Source organism: Helicoverpa armigera, chromosome 30 (assembly GCF_030705265.1).
Source record: "Helicoverpa armigera isolate CAAS_96S chromosome 30, ASM3070526v1, whole genome shotgun sequence".
NCBI lineage: Eukaryota > Metazoa > Arthropoda > Insecta > Lepidoptera > Noctuidae > Helicoverpa > Helicoverpa armigera.
The window spans coordinates 3,618,340-3,633,910 of record NC_087149.1 but is presented as its reverse complement, the minus strand read 5'-3'; the positions used below and the strand labels follow the sequence as shown (position 1 = coordinate 3,633,910).

The following is a 15,571-nucleotide window of genomic DNA, read 5'->3' as shown; positions in this document are numbered from 1 at the left end:
GGCGTTAAGCAACACTTGCCGAGGTTACAATTTGGATCGGTGGGTTGGGTTAAGCAACACTGGTCGAGGTTGGTATATGGATGGGTGGGTTAAGCAACGCGTGCCAAGGTTGGATTTGGATGGGTGGGGTTAAGCAACACGTGCCGAGGTTACAGTTTGGATGGGTGGGGTTAAGCAACACTGGTCGAGGTTGGTATTTGGATGGGTGGGGTTAAGCAACGCGTGCCAAGGTTGGATTTGGATGGGTGGGGTAAACAACGCTTGTCGAGGTTAGGGTTTGGATGGGTGGGGTTAAGCAACACTGGTCGAGGTTGGTATTTGGATGGGTGGGGTTAAGCAACGCGTGCCAAGGTTGGATTTGGATGGGTGGGGTAAGCAACGCTTGTCGAGGTTAGGGTTTGGATGGGTGGGGTTAAGCAACGCGTGCCGAGGTTGGATTTGGATGGGTGGGGTAAGCAACGCTTGTCGAGGTTAGGGTTTGGATGGGTGGGGTTAAACAACACTTGTCGAGGTTGGTATTTGGATGGGTGGGGTTAAGCAACGCGTGCCGAGGTTGGATTTGGATGGGTGGGGTAAGCAACGCTTGTCGAGGTTAGGGTTTGGATGGGTGGGGTTAAGCAACACTGGTCGAGGTTGGTATTTGGATGGGTGGGTTAAGCAACGCTTGCCAAGGTTGGATTTGGATGGGTGGGGTTAAGCAACGCTTGTCGAGGTTAGGGTTTGGATGGGTGGGGTTAAGCAACACTGGTCGAGGTTGGTATTTGGATGGGTGGGTTAAGCAACGCTTGCCAAGGTTGGATTTGGATGGGTGGGGTTAAGCAACGCTTGTCGAGGTTAGGGTTTGGATGGGTGGGGTTAAGCAACACTGGTCGAGGTTGGTATTTGGATGGGTGGGTTAAGCAACGCGTGCCAAGGTTGGATTTGGATGGGTGGGGTTAAGCAACACGTGCCGAGGTTACAGTTTGGATGGGTGGGGTTAAGCAACTCTTGTCGAGGTTGCAGTTTGGATGGGTTAGTGCTTAGTGAACTTGTATTAATGACAGGGTGGGCTAGCCAATCCTAAGGAACTCCACCCACTGCACCGCGTCGTCGCGTAGCGCGGGATGGCAAATACCATTGCGCCTTCCCGTGTCGGCAGTGTGTTCTATATAAATTGAGATATGTACTTTACCTAGGTATATGTTTATTTACATATTTACAATGCATATAAAAAACTATACTATATGTACCCAAGACGCTAGCAGCACTACCTGGCTGGATCGCCATGCTGATCCTTTGTCCGAGGTAATAGCCAGCCTTTTGGTCACGAGAAGCGTCAACCAGCCACCTAGATAGGTAGATCTTTAAATAGGATGTGCGCATTCGGCCCGCATTGGGCACGCTGGGCATTCGAAAATATGGTTGCCGATAAGGCCACTATATTTCCGCCGCTTGAGGTTCTCCGCGGCCGCAGCGGCAGAGCACGATATGTACTTACATGCATACAGTGGTAAAATCTGGCATCCCGCGCTACGCGACGGGGCGCGGTGCAGAGTTAGAATGGCCAGTGAGCTTGCGATATGGCTGGGTACCGTGTATTTAAGGAAATATCTACAGCATTTTCATACCAGCGGATTTTCTGCTCCGTTTATCCACGGGACAGCAACAATATTGACAATAATAATTATTGACAATAACCAGTACAATAGGTATTTACCGCACGGAATATAAAAAATGCTAGTGTGAAAATAAAAATAAAACCACCATATAAATCACAAAATAACTATATTTATAATAATCATTGATCAAAAACATCATTAAAAACATTATGTAAGATCATATAATTGGACATATAACAAATAGGAAATAAACGTCACAATACTCGACAAATACTCGTGAAATTTAACCAATAACTGGGGAGTGCTGAGAGGATTTACAAAATCGCCCTTTTTAATTACAATACCTGTATTATATCTTTATAAAGTACAATATATAAACATATAATATAAAGTCTTATTAATTCTATATTTTGAGCAATGTGTACCCTCCCCCCCGCCCCGACACAATACAGTCGCAATACATACATACAGTTGGCCTCAGATTCAATCTACCAATTTTGTAACATGCATAATACAGTCGAAAACATTATTACATAAGATTGACTTAGCAGAATAACTTTATTTACTACCGATTTCTATAAGCTATCTATCAGTTGTTAAGCGATTAGAGATAGAATTTGGGCAATAGCTCCATATAACTACCACTGATCGCAAAACATCATATAGATAGGAGATAGTTACAAATAAAATAAGGGGGACATTCCGTATAACAAAATTGATAAACAAAATATTTGGGCCAAAAACACAAAACAATTTTTTGAGTCATTTTCTTCATAATTTTGTTTATTTTTAGCTAGCGATATGTTCCGTACCAGTCTTGAATTAATTATTCTTACAAATGAATATGATACGCAATATCTAACAAATAAGGTGCAGTTTTGAACGCTCTTCGCTTTTCAAATTCTAACTTAAATAATATGTTGTATTGAATACTTAGTCTACCAAGGGGTATTGGGTTGCCCGGGTAACTGGGTTGAGGAGGTCAGATAAGCAGTCGCTCCTTGTAAAGCGGTACTCAGCTGAATCCGGTTAGACTGGAAGCCGACCCCAACATAGTTGGGAAAAGGCTCGGGAGATGATGATGATGATTGAATACTTACAAACGGGTAAAGTTTGTATGTAAACCTTATACTTGTAAGTTTCGCTTACATAAGTAACTTAAGATAAATTTAGATGTAAAACTTCTTCGTAAGTCGCTTGCAGTAATTTTTTAGTACTTCTTACAACTTACGGAAGTCACTTACGTATTTTTACGGAAGCAAATTACAAGTGTAAAGTCGGGGTAACAAATTGCATTATTAGAATTGACAAAATAACCAATGAATATAAGAAAAACATATCAAATGTTTGACAAAAGTGGTGAAAAATTAACACTGCTACATGCAATATTAGTGATAAATTTCTATTGAAATAAAAAATACAAATAAATAAAAATAACAAAATACATACCCACTGTATTTTGTAGCGAAACTCAATTTTGTCATAGTTTTTCTACAATTTATTGGTTATTCAAGTCAATTAATAATTATTATATTCTATTTTCTTTGTCTTTCTGAATGTATGGTACTTAGTTTAGCTTTATAACCTCGATATACTCAAACGTCACTTAACTTTATGTTGTACTTAAATACATATCTATCGCAGTTTTATAAATGAAACATGATATATATGATGATAGTGGGGTTTGAGCCGTCGTTAAAATTAAGTGGCGTTTCAGTATGCGGCTGTAAAGACTGGTGATCACGATAGCAGAATGTCGTCGTCTCTCGTCTTGTGTTTCAAATATCGGAACATTCGCCTGAAAATAAAGGAAATATAAAATTATGACAGGTTAAGCAACGCTTGGTGCGGTCGCTCTGTGGATGGGTAACCATCTTGTCATGACGAGTTCTTCCGTGTTTCGGAAGGTACAATAAATTGGTGGGTCTCGGCTGTTGTTTAACATTTTTGGCAGTCGTTACGGGTAGTCAGACGTATAAAAGTCTGACAACCAATATTACGAAAGGGTATAAGGTTGTCCGGGTAACTGGGTTGAGGAGGTCAGATAGGCAATCGCTCCTTGTAAAACACTGGTATTCAGCTGCATCCGGTTAGACTGGAGGCCGAATCTATACTAATTTGTTTGAGTTGTTGTGAGTTTGTTTGTTTGTTTGTACGCGTTAATCTCAGGAACTATTGGTCCGATTTGAACAATTATTTCGGTGTTAGATAGCCCATTTATCGAGGTTCCCATGGGATGCGGGTGAAACCGCTGGCAGAAGCTAGTCCTACATAATTGGAATGTGTGAGATATGAGAATGTCCGTATTGGATCTAAGGGTCACCCGCCTGGATCTAAGATACATACCAGACAGTCCTGGGCGCGTGGCCCCAGTCGCGCGGCGTGTGCGCGAGCGCGCGGCGCACGTGCGCGTCGGGCACGCTGACGTCACACAGCACGCGATACATACCAGACAGTCCTGGGCGCGTGGCCCCAGTCGCGCGGCGTGTGCGCGAGCGCGCGGCGCACGTGCGCGTCGGGCACGCTGACGTCACACAGCACGCGATACATACCAGACAGTCCTGGGCGCGTGGCCCCAGTCGCGCGGCGTGTGCGCGAGCGCGCGGCGCACGTGCGCGTCGGGCACGCTGACGTCGGACACCACGCGCGACACGCGCACGTCGCCCGCGCGCGGCCACGGCGCCTCCCGAGCGTCGTCCACCACCAGCTCCACGCGCATCGTCACCTCCCATACCGAGCGCAGGGGGATGTTCGCCACCTATAACACAGAAAATATTAATGTGTTATTTCAATTATTACATGACATATGGTTATTTAACGTGAGGTAAATGGCATTTTGTTAATTGCTTAATAGTTTTTTAGGAAAACCATAATACCTACAGTTGACAAAATCAGACTTCTATCGCAGTTACATCGACCATACTCCTAAAACACCTACCTTGAGCGTGAGATATCAGTCATTACCAAGGTCAGCAGCGGGATGTCACTAGCGAGACACTATATACCATATGACACACTAACTATATCCCCTGTAGGCTACAGTGGTGTACCTTGAGCGTGAGATATCCGTCATTGTCGAGCGTGTACGCGAGGTGTAGCTTGGCGTCGTGCATGGCGCGGCCCCAGCGCAGCGCCACGCGCGCCACGGCGGCGCAGCGCCGCAGCAGCGGCGGGATGTCGCTCGCGAGGCAGGAGCCGCCGCGGCAGGCGCGAGACACCATGTAGCGCATCGTCTCGCAAGCGAAGCGGACGCACATTGTTGCCACGGGGTTCTTGCGATCTAAGAGGGGAAAAAAATTATTTATTCAGGCCCATTTGTACACAAACATCTCCCTGATTTGAAATTTTCGTTTCACTGATAAGCTACATTATCCCTGGTAAAGATAGTATTTTTAAAGGCAGTAGTTACTACGAAATCCAAGTGAAACCGCGGGAAAAAGCTTGTTTTGCATATTTAATCAAGATATTTACTAAGAAGATCGTGTGTAAGAAACAGATATGACGATGACGAGTTTCTTCGTCTTTCGAAAGGCGACGTAAATTGGAGGGTCCTGGCCGTCATTTGAACATGTACCGCAGTTGTTACGGGTAATTAAAAGCCAGAATGTCTGTCCAAATTTTGCCAAGGAATATTGGGTTGCTCAAGGAACCAAGTTGAGAAGGTCATATAGGCAGTCGCTCCACTCGCTCCATGTGACACACTGCTACTCAGCTGCACCCTGTTAAACTAGAAGAGTGGAAGCCGACCCCAACATAGAAGCAAAAACTCTAGATAGATGAGAGATCTTTTCTAAGCCAAAAAACAACTTCGCAACGGTCAACATATCCTCAAAATTACATACCATGCTGCACAGTTTCCACCGTGACCTCCAACACGGGCGTGTCACCCCTCACTCGGCTCCTAGCGGCATTATCATGCCTATGCGCCAGTCGGGCCGTCAGACGTAACCGCCCGTGTAGGAGTCGGAACGACCACGTGTCACCCGCTGATGACTCCCATTCGCACTCGTGACTTCTGGAATGTTCCATGTTCTTTGTAGGGTGTACTTGTAAAACACTGGTACACAGCTAAAGCCAGGTTAGACTGGTGGACCCAACATAGTTGGGAAAAGGCTCGGAAGATGATGATGAATATGTAGGGTGTATCTTATTAATATTCAACTTTTAAACTACTTACTTTTAAAAAACTAGAACTTGTAAGCTAGGCAGATGATGGTGATGAAGTATTTCTATAGCAGAAATATTTGAAAGTGTGACAGATAGAATGATGTTTGGGCAATTTAAGTTATTCAAGTTATTTGGCCGTAAGTCTTCTGTAATCTACATTTTTGTTTCTATTTCAAGGCACAAAAGATGGGATGATGAATAGTGTATTTGTGTAAATTGTTATAAAACTGAAAAAACTTTCTGATAAGTTTTAGACACCTTTCCTCCGCTTCTTGCAAGTGGCAGAACGCTATAGTACTGCTCAACCCGGGGATTGAACCCAGGACCATACTTATAACAGGAGCTAATAATCACAAAACTAAATAAAACAATAAAAGTCATTATCAACTCACCCCATAAAAGGCAGCATATCAATCTTAGCGACCACATTCACCCCTGAGTCAGAATCGCCCAGATTGGAGCTCAAAGCGCTGATCAGTTCCGGGTGCCAGTCTAACCGACCCCCTTTGCTCTGTAACGCGTTCTGATGAGATTGAGTCGTAGATGTACTAAGCACGTTCTTAACAGCATTGAAATTCTTACTACTTGTAAAAGAGCTGACCACTTCTAGGCTATTACTTTCTAAGACATCAGACTGTGATGCCGGCTCGTTAGAAGATTCTGATCGCGGCTTTAAAGCATTAAGTATAGATTTATCCACAATATTCGTGTTCAAACCACTTTCTACTGTATAATCTGTTATTAACTGTTGCACTGTTATATTCGTTCCAGGTTTCTTATCTCTCTTTCGAGGTGAAACCTTCTTTTCATGTTTCTTAGGAGATTCAATTTCTGGTTCTATATTCTCTGTAATATCTTTTTCGGCAGCCATGTTTGTTTTTTCGTTTATAGGTTTGTATACTTTAGGACTGCTAGATATTTTCTGCATTTTTGATACCGGTTTGGGTGTAACGTCTATCGCATTGATAGTCGGTTTACTGTTGGAAGATGGACTGTATATTCGTTTCTTGCCTTTATAAGGATTTGGTTGTTCTATCGCTTCGTCTATCGACATGTCATGCTTTTCGTTGTCCGAGCTCATTTCTTGTATGTTAAGAGCCTTCCGTACAGGCGTGAGTTCGTGTTGGCTGGGCTCGTCGGCCATATCCTGTGCCTCATGGGAAGCCGCCCTACTTGTCGCTTCGCCTTCAGATTGCGTGGTTAAAGATTCATCAACTAAAGTTAATGATGAACTAGCTTCGAGCAATTCTCTGTTACCTTTCATAGCTATTAATGTGTTCACCTCATTATCTTTAAGTTCGCTTGGTATCGCGTCAATAGACTGGTCTATGGAAATCGGTTTACTCGAGCTGGATAGCATGCTGTACTGATCTTCTTGCTTATAAGGGCTGATGTTCCCTTGCGTTATTCGCTGTTTTGTCTCTACTCGATACTGCTTGGACACATTTTCTCTTTCGTGTTCTGTTTCATTTTGGGTATTATCTTGTTTCAAATCAGAAGGATTGCGCTCAGGAGAACCTATAGCGAGCTCTGATCTCTTTGGATTATACTTGTGTGCGTCCGAGTAGTCTAAAGTACCTATCAGTATGTTATTCAAAGGGTTCAAGTGATCGAAGACTAAGACAGGAGGTACCGGCTCTTCCACAGGTGCCTGGGAATACAGGTACCTTTGTCTAGGAGGAGGAACTTCAAATTCGGAAGATTTCTCCGAGGAAGTCGAGAACTTGACTGGACACCTAAACGAGCGAGATCCCGACTTATGCAGAGCTCCGGTTAAAGAGCTCATTTTATCGATTTCGTAATTCGATTCGGCGTTTATCGATTGGGAATCGATATCGACTTGACTGGTGGAGATTAGGTTAGCCTGGATCTGAGTGCTTTGCGTCGACGGGGCTTTTTTTACAGACTTGTCGATTGCAACAGAATCGAATGGCATCGTATCGGTCATGGGTTTCACTAAATCCAGCATAAGTTCTTTGATTCCATCGGAAACATCTTTCAAGTACGTTGGAATCACTTTCGCTTTAGTTTCGGTCATGTACGAAGTTTCGCCGAAAGCGGTTTTCTTGAGGGGCGAAACTTTCGTGTCGAATTTCTTCTCGCTCACTTCGCACATGGATTCGTCATCGAATTGCAAGGTTTTGACTACATCGTTACTCACGCGGTTTGACTTCTTGGATAGGTCTTGATCCATGGACTCGTCTTTCGTATCTTCATCCATACATTCAGTGTCGTTTAGTGCCATTCGTGATCGCTGCAGCACTGCTTGAGCCATCGATATATTGCTCATCATTTCTTCTCTACTCAACGCTATCGACGGCTGGTTTGGTACAAAACTGTGTCGCTTTGGATCAATGACTTCTGTCTTATCCTCTATGGCCACATGACCTTTGATCCTGACTTCTACAGGCGCTTCCCCTTCTTCATTATTATCGGTGAAATCAGATATCATGTCGAGTAACTCCTTAGTGTCATTAGCTCTCTTAAACGTGTCGCTCTGTTGTCGTAATTTGACATTTTCGTCTCTCTCCACAATGTCTTCCAGGTTGGAACTGACAACGTCCTCATACAGTCTGTTCGTCTGATTCTGGGTTTCATCTGTTATCGCTGTTTTTAGTGCTTCTAGTTTCTCCTGTAGAACAGCGATGTTCTCATCTTCATCTTTGTATTCTAGAGCTGGCCTCGACCGCCTTTTTGTTGGCGAAAGCTTTTGAGAATCAGACTTTTCTTTTTCAGTTTGCGTATCGTTCTCAACATCCTTCGTGATATAAAACATGCTCTCGCTGGATGTACAATCAGTGTCTGCCTTTTCTTTGGCAGAAGAATGCTGGGATTCCAGCTCAGCCATTAACATCTTATCTGCAGTACTATCCTCCTCAGTGTGGACTGTAGTACTAGACATATCGAGTAGGGTATTGAGAACTGAATCATTCTGCTTTTCTAATAATTCATCATCATGTAGAGAATTTGAAACATCAGTTTGCGTTTGAATAACCTCAGCTTCTATGATAGGGCTACCTACTCCTATAGTCGCGTTCTTGAGGTTCAGTTGGTCTTTCCTTTCATCGACTCTCGGATGTATGAGCGATACATCGACACTGTCCACTTCTGCGTTCGAAACGTCGACATCATCAGAAACTTTAGCAACAGATGCCTCTTTACCTTCGGTGTTCAAATCCGTAGTATTGTTCTTCAAGTCCACTTGTTCAGTTATGTTCGATTGCATTTTCTGCAAGCTCTTAGTAGTCGCCGTTTGGTATACGACCACATCTGGACAGGGATTGGCTACAAGCTCTTGCTCTATCACATCTAGTTCGTTCTTCTTAGGTTTGTCTAACAGTTCACTTTCGATAGTCATCAATACAGCTGGGATAGGTTTAGTTATTAAAACATTGGCGGTTTCTTCATCAAATATCATTGTTTTGAGTTTCTCTGATTCTGGTAAGCTCTGGACCTTTGGTATAGCTTCAGTGATGGACATTTTATCATCATTAGGATCCTCATCTAAGGCAGTTTCATGAATCTCTTTGGGACCTACAGAAGGAGGTGGTTCTTCTTCATAAATCTCGTAGTCAATGACCTTTTCGTCAACTTCGCTCTTTACGTCAACTTCACTCTTTTCATCAATTTCACTGACTGGAGTTTTAGTGGTTTGACTAGTATCAGAATTTAGTTTGTCGAGTAGGAAAATGTTCGTTGAAATCGCTAGAGTCATGGAAATATTGTCTTCGTCAAAGATGATTGTTCTTCTTTTCTCCTTGTCGTTGGCAGCTTGACCTGAAACTATTATGTTGGCAGGAATAGCTTCGGTCATAGATATGTCATCATCATCATTATCATAGACAATTGTCTTTCTTTTGTGGCTGTTTGGTTTTCTAGGCGATATGTTTAACTTTTTAGATGTATCTGCATTTTCATAGCTAGGATCAGATTTAGGACTTAGATTAGTTTTAATACTTTCTTGGCTGTATCCAGGTAGAAATTTAGTAGGAATAGCTTGTGTAATAGAAATATTTCCCGTGTCATTTTCATAAACAATAGTCCTCCTTCGATTAAATTCGTCTTTTTGATTCATATTGTTAGGAAGAGACTTTGTGGTAGGAATAGCCGGTTCATCTTTAACTTTATCTTTTAAACCAACTGTCTCAAGTATAATATTAGAAGGTAAGGCTTGTGTTACTGAAATGTTCCCAGTCTCATCTTCATAAACAACTGTCCTTCTCCTGTCTGTGATTGGTTCGCTCTTTTGTGCGAGAATGACGTTCCTGGGTATCGCTTGAGTGACCGATATATTGCCTGAATCATCTTCATATATTATAGTGCGCCGTTTTTCTTGCTTCTGTTTTTCGGGTATTATGATATTAGCAGGCAACGCTTGTGTTATAGAAACATTACCAGCTTCATCATTGAATACTATAGTCTTCCTCTTTTCTTTGTCATCTATAAAGTTACTAGGTATAGCTTGTGTGACGGACAGATTGCATAGTTCATCATCAAAAACTATAGTTTTACGCTTATCACTCTTCTCGCTGACGAGTATATTAGTGGGTACCGCTTGTGTTATAGATATGTTCCCAGTATCATTCTCGTAAACGACTGTTCGACGTCGTTCGGAGGTGTTACTCTCTACTTTGGTCAAAATCTGTGACGGCAACGACTGGGTGACCGAGATGTTACCCGCACTTTGATCAAATACTATAGTTCTTCTCTTACTCGACATATCATTGGTTATCATTGCAGTATGGCAGATGATGTTCGTAGGCAGAGCCTGCGTTATCGATATATTTCCAGACTTATCATGTATAGTCCTCCTTTTAGGTACGATATCGACTCGATTCACAGGTAATGTTTCCGATATCTCATCTTCACTAGTCTTCATTTCCTGAGCGAAACTAAAACCAGAATTCTCACATTTAGGGACACGCTTATTGTTGCCGAAGTTCGGTAGATCGTCGTCGACGTTTACAACTATAGTTTTTCTCGGAGAATTTACGGGATTTGGCAAAAGATTCTGTCTATAATTCGTTTCTTTTTCTGGTTTATCTGGCTGCAGAGTCAAGCGCTTTCCATCGAACACTAATACTTGATCCGGTTCCTCGTTAACGGCGAAATTGACGGACTCCCGCGGTGCTGCGTAAGGGTTAATAGCAATATTTTCTTTGTCAGCCACCCAGTCGTTATTCAAACTAACTTTCTTATCTATAGAAGCGCTTTTGGACACATCCTGTACGGGACTGTGGACAGTATCAGTGATAGACATATCTTCATCATTGTTTTCTGCTACATGCGTCATATTGAGATCTACTTCTATATACTCAGACATGTCTCGCCTATTAGAGAAGGCATTATGGCGGCCCATACTATTACTAGAAACTCGTTTTATATCCCTCTGTATTTCATCGAGATCGTCTATCGCGTCACCACCAATCTGCTGTAAGGCTGAAAAGTTAACATCGATCCGACCGGAATTTTCACACATAGACGGAGCCGTGAATTCATTTCCGAATATTTTGCTTTGCTGTTCGGTAAAAACGCTTAGTTCGAATTTGTTTTGTGGTGCTGTCAACTTGACGTCGTCGGTAACCTCGATGGGCGCGATTTGTTGGGAGTAATTAACATTATTGGTGGAGTTACTATCTGGGGAGGGGCCTAGGAACTCAATTGCTTCCTCGTCTTCAAATTGTTGTTCGAAAAGTTTCTTGCCTAGGTGGCCTACGGGATGGCGGGACGCGGTGGCTTCAGAATCGTTTCCGGACGATTCCAGCGATTTGTTGTGTTCCTCGTAGAAGTTCTTCCATGTGGTTGTTGCTTCGTTTGTTACGAATTCACTGTGGGGAAAATAGTAAGACATGATTAAATCTAATGTTAAAAGCTCTCTTTTAGATATTTACCTAAAATTCACCTAAAAAGACAGATACAAAAGTATATGTTAATTATCTAAGCTTAGATCACTGCATAGTATAAAATAAAGTCACTTTTTCTATCTCGTTGTCCCATTGTATGCTTAAATCTTCAAATCTTTTTTTTAATAGATAGCATGGGGAAATACTGTTATCCTATATATTAATTCATTGATTAATCTAATTGTTGTATCAATATAGGTCTGAATAAGCCAGATCACAATAATACTATTAGAATCTTCATATTTTTATGTGCAGATAAACAGAATTATGTGCAAATGTTTGTTATTCTTTCAGGCAAAAACTTCTGAGCAGATTGATGAAACTTGGCAGTAAAATATCTCAATGTATGAGAATAATAATATGTTTACTAGTAGTTGTTCCTTCAGGGCTTGGTATAAACCTCACAGTAGCTTAGTCCTAACTAATATTATAAATGTGAAAGTAACTCCGTAAGTCATGACAGGTAGGACGCACTGATTGCAGACTTTTATCTTTAGGCACTGTGGGATCGACGATGTTAGGACTCGACGTAGCTTCCCAAATGCAACCCAACTGAATGCGCGAGACGGCTGGCAGGAGCTGGATGCGAGAAGCCGAAAATTGATCTCAGTGGCGTGCACTTGGAGAGGCCTATGTCCAGCAGTGGACTGCGATAGGCTGATGATGATGATGATGAAAGTAACTCTGTCTGTCTTTTCTTCACGCCTAAACCACTGAACTGATTTGTGTCGAATTTGATACACACATAGTTTGGAACTTGAGAAAGGACATAGGATAGTTTTTACTACAAAAAAATATAAAAATTAAATTTATTCCAGACATATTATGTATATGTGCCATCTATTGGCCAAACCAAAAATCTGCTCGAAGTCACTATTGACTATTTTAGAGATATGTGTAGAAAAAATATTTATACATGATACTACTTACGCTACACCAGTCCTGCGAGAGAAGCTGACTCGTCGACTCTTCGCCGTGTCTGTTGGTGTTGCTACATTGAACTCTAACTCGGAGAACGGTGTGCGGGCTGGACGTTGGCTTTTCAGTATGGAGGAACGGCGTTTTCTTCTGTGGAAATGGAAAAAGAGAATGAATGGTGGCAAGCAGTTGCTGCTTGTAAAGCGCTGGTACTCAGCTGAATCCGGTTAGACTGGAGGCCGACCCTAACATAGTTGGGAAAAGGTTGGGAAATGGTGGCATTTTATAAATCTTTATAAGCAGTTAGCTGCATGTATTCGTACACTGATAATAGACATAGCAAACAAGAATTTTATTCCAACTTAAGTTTTTTAAATAATTGCTTTGTAATGCTGTTGGTGTGCCAATGAATAAATTAGCTCACTGTGAGTCCGCCCCAACGATGTCAAAAATTATTAAATGACCCCTCCTGCTGTGGGTTAGCAGCGGTGAGGGAGTGTCAGACTCTTACTGACTAAAAACCGTCGTGTTCCGCCGTAGGCCTTTTATGAACCAGGGCCGCGGTAACTCTTTCGAATAATCACACAGCCCCGTCCCGTCTTAGGGTCTGCTGGGCCCCTAAGACGACAAACTGACCGAGCTGCCTGCTAATTTACTGCCAATATAAGGCGTAATATTACACATTAAACCCCTCATCATCTTTCACACATTTTCCCATCTATCTAGCAGTAGGAGGATTGAAATATACATATTTTCTTTCTTTACAGGTCCGGTATTCATTTTCATACATTTGAATGATTGCATATCGAAATAATATATTATACAAACTTAGATTTAAACTTCGAAGCGATTTCATAGAGAATTCAAAACTTACGTCGCGGCAGCATCAGATGCCCTGCTCTGTTGTGTATCATCCATTTTATCAAATAATACACGAACAAAGTATAAATTTAACCCACATTTAACTCATCACTCTTCACACGTTCACTTAATTATTTAATTCAAATATTGTTTATACTTTCAAACAATATGTTTTCAAAACACAACGGCCGCAATCATTTCAAAATTTGACTTTGACAGTTTTTAATTTTAAACGCATGTTTTTAATCTGGCCTCTAAGTTGGACCCAGGCTTTTAAGTTGGCCAGTGTTGCTATATAACAAAGTTTACAAAAAGTTTCGATTTCAAATAGTGTTATGAGATAAAATTAATTAATAAAATAGCCATTGATTTATGTGATTTTACGTATTATTATAAACCAAGTATAATGTGCATTTTTAATAGGACCTTTATTAGCTTGTTTTTAAAGTTACAGAGTAAGTAAAGTTAAGCTAAAGTTCCTACGAAATAAACGGAATAAAAGTAACTTACAATACCCATACCACACCAAGTGCGGTGACTGTCAGTAGGGTGGTGTACAAGGAACAGATCGCTAGCCAAATGAGAACAATGGCATAGTCTACACTCACTGAATCAGACATTAGAAAGCATAGCAATTTACACTACATTGCTTCGTTTACAAACAAAGAATTTTAAATAATTTTACTTCACAATTTTGCTACCATGGACCAGAACATGTCATCTTGACTACATTGAGGATTCTTTATTTTTCTTCGAAAACGAGATGCCGGATTTTCTTTATGTAAAGGAAGGCTAAAGATATGTAGACAAACTTCTTGCGGAGATATTGTAGGTAAGTAGTTAAAGAGGTTCAATACTAATAAAAGGCACTACACCAGCTTCAGGCCCGGACTCCACCAAAATGTAGCAGAGAAGTGAGAAGCTTTTTACCAACCAATAGAACTTCTCTATTCAAAATAAACTTAGGCAGATAATTGGTAGTACGCCCATACCGTAGTTGTTGTCTGATAATCTACACTACCTATTTGGTTATTACAGGATTCAAAAAATCTTCCTCTTGGAAGTGTTTTATTTAGGTAGAATATCATTTTTTATGCGCTAACGAAAATAGTGCTTTCATTACACGGGGGAAACCGTGAGAAACGGGGAGGATACTTCTATTATATAACTTTACTCTATGGTTACTTCATGCATGACCCTTTATCATCATTTCCCGAGACTCATCTGAACTATGTTAGTCGGCTACCAGTTTAACCAGATGCTGCTGAGTACCAGCGTTTTACAAAGAGCGACTGCCTACCTGACCTCAACCCAGTTACCCGGGTAACCCAATACCCCTTGGTAACCCTTTATATTTGGTTAAAATAAAACAACTAAAAACAATGGCAATAATTTATTAGTATTACATATCCGATCCAGAAGTCATTGATGTGGTCGTCGTGTACGATGAAGAGCGAGACGTTGTGTATCTGCAAACAAATGCCGTTTTATTTTTTTACTGAAGTTTTTTATTTTATGCAATGTACACACTATATATACAAATTTAAACTACTTATCTTTATACAAATCTAAAAATAAAATACTATATAAGTTTTTTATTTTATGCAATGTACACACTATATATACAAACTTAAACTACTTATCTTTATACAAATCTAAAAATAAAATACTATATACAAAATATATATAAACATAAATCATATATAAAAGAACATCGATCCCTTTTACCATAATACATATCATACATTTCTTCTAAGTCCTATGACTCCTAAAACTACTGAACAGATTTGATCTGATGAAATGTCGTGCTTAACAATGACAGTGATTTGATTGAGATCTATAGTATAGATACGGTAAAGAGGATTTTTTTTTTGTTTGTCTGTACCATAAAGACGCCGAGACAAATGGACTGATTTCGAAAAATTTTTCACTGATAGTAAACTACCTATACTTTTCCCAAGTAACGTAGGCTATATTTTATCCCGATAACGCGTGTGAAACCGCGGGATCATAAAATATAGAAAAAGTGGAACCATGAATGAAAACGGGACGGCTGTCGGAGTTACCAGTTTCGCGGACTCAGAAAATGGATAAAGCTCTAATTATTATTACAACTCTAACCTT

The 15,571-nt window shown here is 41.0% G+C and overlaps 1 protein-coding gene across 2 annotated transcripts; it reads right to left on the bottom strand.

Moving 5' to 3' along the window:
• Positions 1 to 3,008: 3,008 nt before the first annotated feature.
• Positions 3,009 to 14,198, bottom strand: LOC110381761 (uncharacterized). Of its 2 annotated transcripts, none has more exons than XM_064042927.1 (7): positions 13,958 to 14,198; positions 12,599 to 12,736; positions 6,158 to 11,593; positions 5,441 to 5,613; positions 4,649 to 4,878; positions 3,945 to 4,356; positions 3,009 to 3,396 (listed from the first exon to the last, which is right to left on the bottom strand). In XM_064042927.1, the coding sequence occupies exons 1-6, from the start codon at positions 14,065 to 14,067 to the stop codon at positions 4,129 to 4,131; spliced, it is 6,315 nt and encodes a 2,104-aa protein (XP_063898997.1). In that variant the 5' UTR covers positions 14,068 to 14,198; the 3' UTR covers positions 3,009 to 3,396; positions 3,945 to 4,128. The 2 variants fall into 2 exon arrangements, with proteins under 2 accessions (XP_063898997.1, XP_063898998.1); XM_064042928.1 differs by lacking the exon at positions 13,958 to 14,198 and adding an exon at positions 13,461 to 13,645.
• Between the last annotated feature and the right edge of the window lie 1,373 nt (positions 14,199 to 15,571).

Bases quoted from the DNA above. Each gene is read 5' to 3' on its own strand.
- LOC110381761 (XM_064042927.1), bottom strand. From the start codon at position 14,067: ATGTCTGATTCAGTGAGTGTAGACTATGCCATTGTTCTCATTTGGCTA. The intron at 5,614-6,157 runs GTGAGTTGATAA...GGAACATTCCAG, and splicing joins GATATGCTGCCTTTTATGGG to AAGTCACGAGTGCGAATGGG. The intron at 4,357-4,648 runs GTACACCACTGT...TCTGTGTTATAG, and splicing joins ACGGATATCTCACGCTCAAG to GTGGCGAACATCCCCCTGCG.